The sequence below is a fragment of the Pyrus communis genome, chromosome 15 (genome assembly GCF_041283825.1).
Source record: "Pyrus communis isolate YQ-2024b chromosome 15, ASM4128382v1, whole genome shotgun sequence".
NCBI lineage: Eukaryota > Viridiplantae > Streptophyta > Magnoliopsida > Rosales > Rosaceae > Pyrus > Pyrus communis.
This window is the reverse complement of record NC_142579.1, coordinates 15,050,387-15,063,575: the sequence shown is the minus strand read 5'-3', so window position 1 is coordinate 15,063,575 and position 13,189 is coordinate 15,050,387. Positions and strand designations below refer to the sequence as shown.

General features: G+C 34.4%; 1 protein-coding gene across 1 annotated transcript; it reads right to left on the bottom strand.

The window, feature by feature from the left end:
- Positions 1-401: 401 nt before the first annotated feature.
- LOC137723136 (putative WRKY transcription factor 13) lies at positions 402-5,691 on the bottom strand. Its single transcript, XM_068462334.2, has 3 exons — positions 4,969-5,691; positions 4,547-4,792; positions 402-908 (listed from the first exon to the last, which is right to left on the bottom strand). Exons 1-3 carry the CDS (start codon positions 5,496-5,498, stop codon positions 731-733), a joined length of 954 nt encoding a protein of 317 aa, XP_068318435.2. The 5' UTR covers positions 5,499-5,691; the 3' UTR covers positions 402-730.
- Positions 5,692-13,189: the final 7,498 nt, after the last annotated feature.

The following is a 13,189-nucleotide window of genomic DNA, read 5'->3' as shown; positions in this document are numbered from 1 at the left end:
GTTTCATTTTCTCATGTACTGTTGAAATAAGATAGAATGACTTGTAATTACAATTTTTTTGGATCACGAAAACAAATGATAGACTTATAAAAAGTTGAGTCATTTCTTACTTTGTCAAGTAATTTTATAATACAACCTAACTTTCTTCGGTTTCCACAATCACTCTTAGAAGAAATCTTAACCCCAAATGAATATTTTACAGAGTAAAATCCATGAATGAAGATTCAGAACGATATTAATTAAATGGTGAAAGCTGTGCAAAAGTTGGGAGTACAAGAAACAATAGTGTTATTTTCATTAGCGTATTAGAATAGGAGGCTTAACAAAACCGGGTATCAAAGCCCATGCATGTTAATTATGGATCTCCAATGCATTGAGAAGTTTTAATTGTAATCAGAACATAAAATGATATACGATGTATTATTATAATATAAGTGAACGACATGATTGATACATCTAGAGTATATTTTTCAATGTCCCTCCACATCATATACCGCCTTATATTCCAGATACACATAAAATTTCTCAAATACATGCAGTCAAAGACACATGCATACACAACCACAGTGCAGCAAGCTAGGTATAATATGCGGGTGATCGTTTGAATCCATAACCAAAAATAAAAAATAAAAAACACCAAACAAAAACTAGAACTGCAAACAAAAACGAAAACGAGAGCTCACGAGGCTATTATGAGTTAATATACAGTAGTCGGTAGCAGTCTGGCTAGCTACCAGAAGAAGTTGTTCAGGTGCGACGGAGATCGTGAATCTTGATCATCAAGATCATGAGATGGAGAATGTACGTGTCTCCCTTCATACGTTGTGATCACCATCCTCGGGTCCTCGGCTAATCGCTCTACTCGTTTCTTTACGCGGCAGTTATCCATCGTACAACGATAGTAACTCCTGCAAATCAGTAAACATAAACGTACTTAGTTCAGTAACAAGTGAAATTCTCATAATAATTGGTGCTATAGACTAATTGCACTTCAGGTCTGGGAAATGTCCAAAGCTCTTCAACTGCCCTAGTTAGTAGTATGTTAGGTTTAAAATTTTCAGGGGACCTACTTATGGGACCTATTTAACCTCGAAATTCCAAGTCAAAATATGATTCCTGGTTACTTTAAAAAAATAAAAACGATTTCCCTTTAATTAAATACATGCAGCACTCACCCGAAGGCTAAAGTTGCACATGTTTGCTTATGATTCAATTTATTGACTATCGGCTTTTAGAAAATCTTAATTTTTTCTCCCCACAAACTTACTCAAAATCTTCATCTATTCATTGATCTCCTATGGAAAGTCATCTCTAGCCGGACTTGTAATTGAAAATAGATGCCCATATGGCTAGAATACGAATTTGAATACACATTCGGACAAGAATTAATCTGATCAATGATATTAGTAACTAGAAAACCACACATTTAAGCAATAATCAATTATACAAATTTAATTAAAGTTGGTAGTGAAATGGAGAGAATATCTAGACAGATCAAAGGATAGAGATAGTGTTCTAAAAGATCCGGCTAGGGGGCTACCCACCATCACGATTAATCCCTCAGCGTTTAAAAAGATAAGAAAGGACGCCTATACTTGCCTAAGCGCCCGCTTACGTACCCGCCTCGACCGCCTAGGTCGCGACTGTAACTTAGAAAATAGGTCTAGCCTGCGTAAGTCGCGACTCTAACTTAAACAAAAGATAGATAACTTTTACTTTGCATTTTATTTTTTAAATAAATAGTAAAAGACTTGTTGGATTGGATGAACACTCATTATATATGCTTGTTCCCCATGTTTTGTAGTACTTTTAAAATTTATGTGTCATTCTATTTTGCAATTTTTGTATTCTTATACATTTATGTATTTTTTTTGAAATATAAGTAGACATTTATTTATATGTTATATAATAAATTCAATTAGGGTTTAAAAAAAGGCCTACATCATGCCTAAATGTCTAGGCACTAGGTCTCTATGCTTGTTGCCTAACTAGTACCTTTTAGAACCTTGAGAGGAAATGGAAGAAGTGCTCTCTATGTTTTTGTGTTACATAACAGGCAGATTATAGACAGCTGAGCTTTTATTTATAAGCTCCCTAACCCTGGCAGCAAACTAACTAATTTCTAATTGAAAACGGCACTTAAAGTGCATTTTCATGATCTATTTGAATTTTTACTAAGAATTAGTTTCAAAAATATTTTCACAAAAAATGTTTTCAATCATTTTAAAATCACTTCTAAACGAGTCCTAAGTCGCTAGCTAACCCATAGCATAAGAATCTAATATCACCACAACTTAGGTTATATTTTTGAATATATAGTGAGCTTCAATCGACAGATCTCTCATATAAGCTTATTTGAGGGACACCTTTATAGGGCCAACTTAACAGTGTATTTCAAAGAGGACAACATGTGGGTACTAATCAATCAAGATCCAAATATATTATCTTCTTAAAGGGAATTGTTATTGACACTTCAAATTTCTCATTCTACACTCCAAACTTTCTATATTTAGAAAGAAAAAATACACTTGTGAGGAGTGTAGAATGAGATTTTTGGAGTGTCAATAACACTTCCCTTCTTAAATGGTCCACTAATATTGTAACACGTCAAATAAAAGTTCAAACTCTCTTCCTACTTTGTCCCAACTCTTGCTATTCCTAGAACCTAGACGGTTTGAGCCACTAAGGACTATGATTCAATAATATTCTTTTACACTTATAAATGTAAGGCCTTGAGTTTTACTCCGATCCGTAGTCGAGTTCGATACAATGATCTATTTTTCCTTTTTTTTTTTTTTGGCCAAACTGCTCCATCTAACTTAACACACCTAACTCTTATGGCAAAGTTTAAATACTTGGACAGACCATTTTAAAGGTGGATTTATTGACTCATTATTCATCAACAGTAAAAAAATCCTTGTCAAGTTCAGCTTGGGGTAGGGTTTTTCAATATTTGTAAGATATTCTAAATAGATGTCAATCATTATTCCTACTTTTGACATTGTATACATTTCTTTCCAAAAAATAAAAGACATTGCATACAAATATAATTGAACACCACAAGTAATCATTCCCGAAGAAAACAGGAGACCATACAATTCAACAAATGAGGCCTATGTACATATGATTATGCAGGCTATATATAGACACATTCAAACTTCAAATCATATCTGAAGAATTTTGCTGCACTTAATTGCAACACCTATGGTGATAAAGTGGGGCATGAATCTCAATGCCAATATAAAAGGAATAAAACAAAACTGCTTCAGAAAATGTCATATAATATACGTAATTAAGGTAATATTCTCTTCTCTAATAATTTGACAAGTTATATTATAAGTTGACAGACTGTTGAATTGTGTGCAATGCACAGATTGAAACAAGATTATACCTAACTAAGATCAACAATCTCGATTGACACTGGCAGGAGAAAATTTATATATATGCATATATTTTGACATTTGAAGCTGCAGTGAATCAGTAGAATGTCTGTACACAGGCATGCACTACAGCCATGCAATGTTTCCAGAGAATGAGAACTTTTCCATTCAAGCAATACGTATATAGATTCCGAAATTTCGATATAACTTTGGGCCATTAGGTAATATTTTTGTCTCAAACTTTGAAAAAGCAAGATAATGAGAAAGAAAAATATAACAAATGGGAGGATCTAGAAGAAGAAGTATATGCAGTGGTGGTGCGTAAAAGGAGACATACATGCAAACTAAAATCATTTCACATTAATCTCTTTCTTTCTTATTATGTTTTTTATTCATGCTCTATTTTCTCCACATCTTTTCACCAGCATGAGGGCTACCATGACCAATAACCCAGGTAGCCTTTTTTATTTTTTATTTATTTTTTATTTTTTTATTTTTAAATAAAAGTATAATACATATATCTTTATATATTTTAAGGTAATTCATCCTAAGTAATAAGCCTAAGCCTTATCACTCATTATTAACACAAGTTAGTATGTCATTGGGTATCCTAGAGAAATTTGTTTACTCAGTTACTGAACAGATTTCTTCAATGGAACCTAATTTGTGGAAGGTACATTAATTCAATATTTCATGAAAAAATAGTCATTTCCGGTACCCCAATATTATCCATCCCCTTAATTATTCTGCTTTGGCATATATATGATGATTAACTGGTAAACTTTGTATAATTGATCAATCTTTGCACACTATAATGAATTTTATATCATATGAATTTCATCTTTGAAGAGTAGTAATAATTATAGTTCTTTTTGGAAATTGCTTTTGCAATGGCTACATTTACCATCAAATCTCCAGCACTAAGCCTAGCCTGTAAAAGCCTAATGATGACAGACAATGATACCAATGACAATAATAAAAGAGAGAGAAAGAAAGAGAGGAAAAGGAGAAAAGAGGGAACACATCATGTGTAATGGGTACAAGCAGTAGAGCTAATATTTCCAACGAGACATGCAACTAAATTCTTTTTTGGACTGGTAAAAGCAAAAAAGGAAGGAAAAGGGTGAGGAAAATGATCAGTACAATCTGAATTTATGCAATTATACCTTGGATGCTGTGTGTTCTTTACCACTTTCTGTCCGTACTTTCTCCACTTGTAACCATCATCAAGCACATCGACATCACTCAGGGTTTTGAAGCAAAACCTAGGCTCCCTTACCTTCCTCCTAATTGCCTTCATCTTCTTCATCTTCATTGCCGAAAGCCCTCCTAAATAAGGATGATGGCTGTCGTCTCCGCCGCTTGATCTCTTGCTGTTCAGGCAGTACTCATCACTCGCGTCTCCCCATGCCCTAGAATATAAATACACAGAAATGGTTTCAATACATATTTACATGATTAATAGTAGTGCATGTTATGCAAAAGTATAATTATAAGGTGTTAAATTAAAGAAAATGTTCAAGAAGAGTGCATGGAGATCAATTAGAAGGGGAAATAATCAAGTGTGATATACTATATATTAGTTTACCAGAGATTTGCGGTGGATCTTTGCAGAGAAAGGAGATGGCCATGGGGTCCTCCTCCTCCTCCTCCTCCTCCACCAAATTCAGAACTAGTAGCGATGTTATGATCTTGTTTATGCCTCAGTGGAGGAGTAAGTGATGGCCGGGGGACTAGGGTTTCAGAGAGAGTGGTAGTTGAAGGTGCATCATCAGAAGCTATGCTAGCCGTGCTCAAGCCGCCTTTGAGAGATTGGTGACCTACCAAGGGCAACGATGAAAAGGTCAAGTTTTGTGGGAAAGGAAAGAAATCCATCTGTGTATTACAACCCTCTCCCTCTTGATTCTCAAACAAACCCAGCGGTTGGTGGTGGTGGTGGTGGTGGTTGAGAATGGCTGCCTGGGACGTTCTAGATGCCATCTCTCTCTCTCTCTCTCTCTCTCTCTCTCTCTCTCTCTCTTGTATATATGGTGTAGAGGATCGATAAGAAATATAATTAAGGTTATTAGCCTTGTAGGGAGATGATAATCCAGGTAAATCTTTCTGGGAAACAACCATACGCAAAGTTTAGATTAAAAGCACCAGGGAGGCAGGGCCGCAGGAGGGTCTCTCTCAAACTTCAAAAGAAATATAATTAAGGTTATTAGCCTTGTAGGGAGATGATAATCCAAGTGAATCTATCTGGGAAACAACCATACGCAAAGTTTAGATTAAAAGCACCAGGGAGGCAGGAGGGTCTCACTCAAACTTCAAGGATATATACATGGAAAAGGAATCAACTATAAATAACACATGACTACAACTTTCCCTTTGTTACTTTTCCCCTCTTTTGTTTTTGGACTGTTTTATTCACACCACGCATTGTATTAATACATCATACATACTAAAAATACCAACATCTCTTTTTAAATTAAATATTATCCTCCTCTCACTTTAATTACTTATCCAAATTACACTCACACTACACTTACTAAACAAATTTCAACAAGTATCCACCGAAACTGTAACAGATATTTGCCGAAATAATATAAAATTCCAGTAAATGCTTAGAGAAGTAGCTGTGTATGTTGTCAGTATGCTCTAAACTAAGAGTAAGTAACGCATGAAACAGTTCAATTTTCAGCAAGTATTCTCAGAAATTATCTTCACCTCTTCAGTTGAAACCTACCAAAAGATCATCGTCTTTACAGTAGAGACCTACCGAAAACCTGTACTTATATATATATGAAGTCATCTTTATATTTTATATTTTATATTTTTTTTATACATATATGAATTCATAACTTGTGTGGAGTCTCCATACAATCGTTTCATGTTTTATTCATTAAAACAAGTTTTTTTTCCTGAACGTGTTGTCTTTTTATAGTTATATGGTTTTGTTCTACAATGAAGGATGGAGTAGGTTTGAGAACTTAAAGAAAAGGAACCTTAGGATGCAAGTTATCTAACGTTAGAAATGCCTTGGGGTGTATTCATAAAATATCTAGGGCCTAAATAAGCATTTTATATTAGGACATATAAGTCCATAAATCCTAAATTTGAAGTAAGGTGTATTCAACAAAATTTGGAGTGTCTTATTGACACCCTTTTTTTTTTTGTTCTTGTTTTGTTTTGTTTTTTGTGTCTCTAAAGACCCTTCCAATTTCCACCCAAAAGAAATATTGTCAAATTTAAAGATGGAAACTTTATTAAGGGAGATGCAGAGTTTGAACAGGAACGCAGTGGGATAATGGTCCTAAGTACTATTTAAAAACTGAATTAATTAGCATTACATCTTCACTAACAAGGGTTATTTTACGTTATATTAAATAAAGTTAACCGTTAATAGGTCAAATATATCCAAACTAGTTCCTACAATCAGTTCAAACTAAACATGTGTCCTGCTCACATAGAGTACTAAATAAGTAAATAGTGCAACACATGTTGCCATTTGACCTCAAAAGCATGGAAAATACAGGTCTCACAAGTCCTTGTTAGTGGAGTTTCACTGTTTTGTGGAGGTCAACAATATAGGACTAGTATGCTTAATCACCAAAATTTCACGTTGTTACAAGGGTTTATTTGCCTGCTTGATTACCAAAGTTTGTCGTTTAATTTGGTTGCATGGAGGCATGTGGAAACCCCCTCAAGCATAAAAATGAAGGGTTTTTAATTTTTTTTATTTATTTTGACTGGAGGGAACCGACAGTTGACATATAGATGAGTACACAATAATAGAGCAAAAGATCTGAAATATAAGTGTGCATACAACTACAAGTGAAAATAATCACTCGCTGCAAAAGCTTTCAAAAAGAAAGAAAAAAAGGAAAGTGAGGGGTTACACTTCATATGTCTAACTAATCAATTTCTCCGGATTATTTTTGTAGGGTTTATTTGGGGGCACCAAAAAGAAAGAAATATTAGAGGTAATGATGATGAATCTTGGGTGCAAATCTACCTCCTCTGCATCGGCCGTGAAGGTATCATTACGATTTTTGTGAAAGAGGCCCTATTTGACTTTATGCAGAGAAAAAGCTTCTCACCTTTCTAATCTCGCTTTTGCTATTTACTTTTGTTTATGCCTCACCCAACCCCCACGTCTACCACATAATTTCTCAAATTCCAAACCACCGTATGATATTGTTATGATCTCTTCAATTAGGCTTGGTAATCTTTCAATGCCTTTGAGGTTTCTTCCTAAGTTAGAAATGTTTGGTGGGCCTTATTAATCGATTTATTGGCATAATACTAGCAATCTGCTGATTAATTATTTTCCCAACTATAATTTAAGAATAATGGCCTTTTTGTACTTCATCCTATTGTTAAACTTAAGATAAAATGATTAACATATTACATATGGGTGATTTTATTGAACACCCCACAATTTAGATCTAATTTGTCGAGTGGAACATAGAATCAATTAGCTGAAGGCTTCGAAACAAGTTTCACATTATATAATTTCTATTATATATATCAACTTTAAAGATGCTCATAATATGGTGATCGTACAATATGATCAAGATACAATTTTCAGCAGTGCTCTACCGAAAACATGAAAATATTTTGGTATGTCTATAGAAAACTATTCAACCTTACAACTAGAATCTACTGAAATTTTATGGCAGCAGGTCCACACCGAAAATTCTTCAAAAAGTTAGTAACTACTGCAGGTCGAAATTGTTCCAGTTTTCAGTAGTACTCACCAAAATTATCCGGGGTGAAGACGAGTTCGTGTTTTAAATTTTGTTTTCAATTTACAGTTGGACATGTGTATTTTAGTATACAAATTTTAGGTGTTATGTGGAGAGGGTGGGTATGAGATTTAAGTATTTTGATTTTGAGTTTAGACATATCGATATGTTCGATGGAGTAAAAACTCAAATTTGTGTTTTAATAATTTGAGCATGTTCATTAGAGATGAATATATGTTTCAGTTTGACTCTAAGTTAAAGTTTCACCGGATTGGGTATGTACATGAAACAATTGCTATACTTTAACTTAAATATAATATTTGAGTCCAAATTTTAGTTTGGAGATGGCCTCATCAAATGAATACAATTACATTGTGACTCATTCATATATGACGGGCAGTATCATGGTACGAATGTGATCATTAGAGAAATGTAGGGATATAGATCTGTTGTCCATATGAAGAAATGATTTCATTCCAACAAACGCTCACATTTAATGATGTATTATGTAGTATGCAAGATAAGATTATGGTTACATAATTACTTATTTGAAATGGCTTAGAAATGTTGGACTTCAAATGCTTTGACCTTCATAATTAAATTTGTTAATCACTTGATAATTATTAGCAATGTTATTTGGATTTGTAAAACATACACAATTATTGACACATATTATAATATCGGTGAGTCCTACGTACAACACAGAGATCAGCTCTATTATAGAGTCAATTTTGTGTGTCTAAATAGAATTACACTAATTTTCCTCATGGTGGTTTGATTTGATGCATGCCCATATCTGAGCTCCCCACCACTGCCTTTCTGCTTCTCCTTCATGCCAAGTCCACCCCTTGATATATCTCTTATTTTCGCTAAACTTTGGTCTATCAGTCTTCGTTACAATATGTATGTTTTTTGCCTACTAACTCAAAATAAGACTTATTCTTTATGGCAATATGCAATGAGTTCTCTGGCAACGCGACTTCCATTCGTGGTGGCGCCAAGGTTTAAGTTTATGAGTTACACTGGTTTTGTTTATTGTGAGTTGTAAAGTTTTGGATTTGGGTATTCCTTAAATGTTCTAATCTACGGTTGTAATGTATACTTAAGGAGTTGAGTAATGCTAAGTCATACTTTTGTGTACAATATTGCGTCACCCCTTTAATAGTCATAGGACCTATAAATATAAGATGTCTCATCTCTCCTAAAGAAGTGATAAAAATAAAAAAAATTAAAAAAATAAAAAAATAAAAAAACTTTATATTTTAACCATGTACAAACTGTTTCTCATTTGGTTGGATTTTGGTCTAGGAGTTGGGTTGGGGAAATTCTTTTTCACGTGAATAATGAACTACCTTAGCTAATCTTTTATCACTCACCACCTATTGTGAATAGTTACTATTCGCAATAGTTTATTTCTCTTTTCATCTATGATTCACTTATTTAATAGTTCTTTAACGGCTAAAGTTAATTTAGAATATGTTTATGTGGTTGTGCCATGTGTTCATATCCATGAGAAATCTTATTAAAACGTCGTTATCGTCGAGTCACGTGCCCTTATCTTACCTTCAACCTTATATGATAGCGCAACATATTCCACGTGTCCTGTTTTTTGTCCCGTCAAACACCTCCAACGCACTTTTGACGAAAATAAGAAATATGGCTGACGTCAACCAAAACGGGTTGATTTGAGGTAGAACCGCCTGAGCTGCTGTCAAGGCTCCAAACTGCCCAGACTTGGAAAGATGGGTGAAAAAGGGGGTTTTGGAGTGGATTTGGCCCCTTGTCATGGCAAACATCGACTGGGTGGAAATGCTCTAAGAATAAAGTGAGAACGGAAGAGATATAGAAATGTACATAAAATTTGTGGGAGTGAGACGTTTTATAATTAGGTTAACTATTGCTGGCGTGGGGCTAACGTGCCTATGATGTCAGCATAATACGTAGGAAAATGGAATAATATCTAGGGTTTGCCTGGCCCTGTGAAAGTTGGAGATGGAGGGTGTGGTGGGAAACAAACATCATTTCTTTTTGTCTCTGTTTATGGGTGGTCATTATTCCACTCAGATTCACATCCCCTATTTATTATTTAATTCATCAATTTCTTTCTTACCTTTCTTTTTGTTTAAAAAACAAAAATAAAAAAATCTGGATATCGATTTCTTTCTTTGCTTTCCCTCAAAAAGCCAAAGGAAGATGAAATAAAATATACAGTTACAGTGCGAGACTGTGACCGTTATTTGCATGTCCTTAGCGGCCAAAGTATATGTTTATTTCAAATTTCCAAGCTTCATGAATAGGTCTAAGAAAATTTAATTGCGAGTATGACCCTGTCGGTTACTGCTGATAGGCAGAATTAATATAAATATTAAGTCTGGAACTTGTTTTGGGCAAGAGCATAAACGACCAAAGTTTATGCTATTTCAATTTTTTTGTTTTGGTCGAGGATTTTATAATACAATTATTATCTAGACGTTTATATAGATACCAGCCTCTTGCCACGCTATACGCGTGTGGCAATTAATCTTTTTATATATATTTTTTTTTAATAATTAATTTACATATTTTAAAAAAATTATTTAAAAAAAAAAAAGAAACGAATTAAAGATGTTGAAACCACCCACTAACTGGGAGGTTTTGTTTTTCTTTTTTTTTTTCTATAATTTTAAATATTAAGTGCATTCAAAATAAAAATATGGTTAAATACATTAACTTCTTTTGGTTCAATTTTAATTTATGAAATTCTTAAAGGGCAATTTATGGTATTTTGAATGTTTCATCATTTTAGGGTGTTCACTTTATATATATAGAAGATATAGAAGATGAACTTATATATATTTAATTCATTTTTTTACCTTTTGATATAAATATGAACTTATACATATTTAATACAATTATTATCTCGACGTTTACATAGATATGAACATATATATATATATATATATATATATATATATATATATTCACTTTCTTACCTTTGGATATAAATATGAACCTTATATATATTTAATACAATTATTAACTCGACGTTTATAATAATTATATTAAATTTATATAATCACATAAATTATATATGATGGTTATATAATAATTATATTAAAAAAAAGGAAAAAAAAAAAGAATGGGGTAAAGTATAAAAAACTACCTCAACTATTGGTGTCATGACACTTTCATACCTCATCTTTTAAAATTGACAATGTCATACCTCATCTTACGAATTTGTGCCAATGTCAGACCTCTGTCAGTTTTTCTGTTAAATGCTGACGTAGCCAAAGACGGGACCCATTTTTTATTAAAAAAAATAATTAAATATATAAAAATTTAATTAAACATTAAAATTTAAAAAAAAAAAAAACAAAAAACAAAAAAAAAACCCATCAACCCGTGTCCCCTCTCCCCAAAAACCCAGATCCCCTTATCTGAGTTCTCTCCTACCCAACCCTCTCTCTCTCTCTTGCCTCTTTCTCTTCTCTCTCCCTGCAACCTGCATCCCTAAAATCCCAAAACCCAGAAATCCTTCCCACCCGTCCCGCCCAACCTTCCTTTTCGATCCCACCGACGACAACCCTACCTCTGTCGTAGACTCCAGCGATGATAGCCACGACCCCCAATCGCCCCCAAACCCTAACTCTAGCCACAACCTCCACAACAACATTCCCTTCTCCTCCTCGCCCCGAAGTCTGCCCCTCTGGCGATTTGCGAAAGAAAAACAAAACAATAACAACAACAACAACAATCCCAATAGAAAAACTCTCTGTTTTTCCTAGAAAATTCTAAGATTTTCCTAGAAAATCAAAGGAGGGACGAGAAACAGAGAGAGAGAGTTATGATATGAGAGTGGTTCCCTTTGGTCTGAGTTTCTGATAAATGGTGTATATAGGCGGGTCGGATGAGGAGGAGAGAGTGGAGGTGAAGTCCATGGCGATGGGTTCTGAGAGGGCGAAGCCTCTGCACAATTTCAACTTGTCGTGGTATTTGAAGTGTGGGAACCAGAAGCACCTGTGGTGCCAAAAAGAGAGCTCTGACGCTAGTGGGAGTGGTGGGGAAGGTTTTGGGGTTAATCGGCGATCATCGGCTCAGAGGATTGAGAGCTCGTTGGCGGTGATGACTGGGTGGGAATGGTTTTTGGGCTTTGGGATTTTAGGGATGCAGGTTGCAGGGAGAGAGAAGAGAGAAAGGGTTGGGTGGGGGAGAACTTAGAGAAGGGGATCTGGGTTTTTTGGGAGGGGGGACACGGGTTGATGAGTTTTATTTGGTTTATTGTTTTTTTTTTTAATATTTAATTATTATTTTTTTAATATTTAATTATTTTTTTAATAAAAATGGGTCATGTTTTTTGCCACGTCAGCATTTAACAGAAAAACTAACGGAGGTCTGACATTGGCACAAATTCGTAGGATGAGGTATGACATTGTCAATTTTAAAAGATGAGGTTTGAAAGTGTCGTGACACCAATAGTTGAGGTAGTTTTTTGTACTTTATCCAAAAGAATGAGAGTGGAAAACTTCTTAAGGATATCAAAATATTCTTCAGTCTAGGGACATATCTGATGTTTTCCAAAGCCTATATCACTCTATCAAACATCTTGATTTTGACTGCCGAGTCCCCTTATAGAACGTGGTGAATCATCGTCCATTAAAACTTAACTACTGCTAACCTTCTTGCAAGTATCTAACCGTTCTCTAACTGCACACATTTGGAACATGCATCCAGTATCCAAAATCCAACTTGTGAAAGCCTTGGAGCATGATGTTATTGAAAGAAGCTCCTATCACTCGCTTTTTCAGTAACTGCCTTAGCTGAATATGAACTTCCTTCCATCTTAGCTTTCTTCTCCTTCCAAATCTTGCAGTTCCTCTTCCAATGATTGGCAGAACTACATTCAAAGCAACTTTCCTTCTTTTCTTTTTTCTTCTTGAATTGTGACCAACCTTTATTGCTTTTCTTCTCATCCTTTGTCTTTTTCCACCCCATCCTCAAGTTGCAAATACTACTTTCCAAATATTAAAGTTGTTCGAAAGTGCTTGAAAGACGAGGGTACAAAACCTTAGCAAGATGATAGCCATATCATCATCTTTGTAA

What these genes read in the sequence shown, in the direction of transcription:
- LOC137723136 (XM_068462334.2), bottom strand. Translation starts at nt 5,498, where the DNA reads ATGGTTGTTTCCCAGAAAGATTTACCTGGATTATCATCTCCCTACAAG. An exon ending in AGATCCACCGCAAATCTCTG is followed by an intron (nt 4,793 to 4,968) that starts GTAAACTAATAT and finishes TTTATATTCTAG; the next exon opens with GGCATGGGGAGACGCGAGTG. An exon ending in AAGAACACACAGCATCCAAG is followed by an intron (nt 909 to 4,546) that starts GTATAATTGCAT and finishes ACTGATTTGCAG; the next exon opens with GAGTTACTATCGTTGTACGA.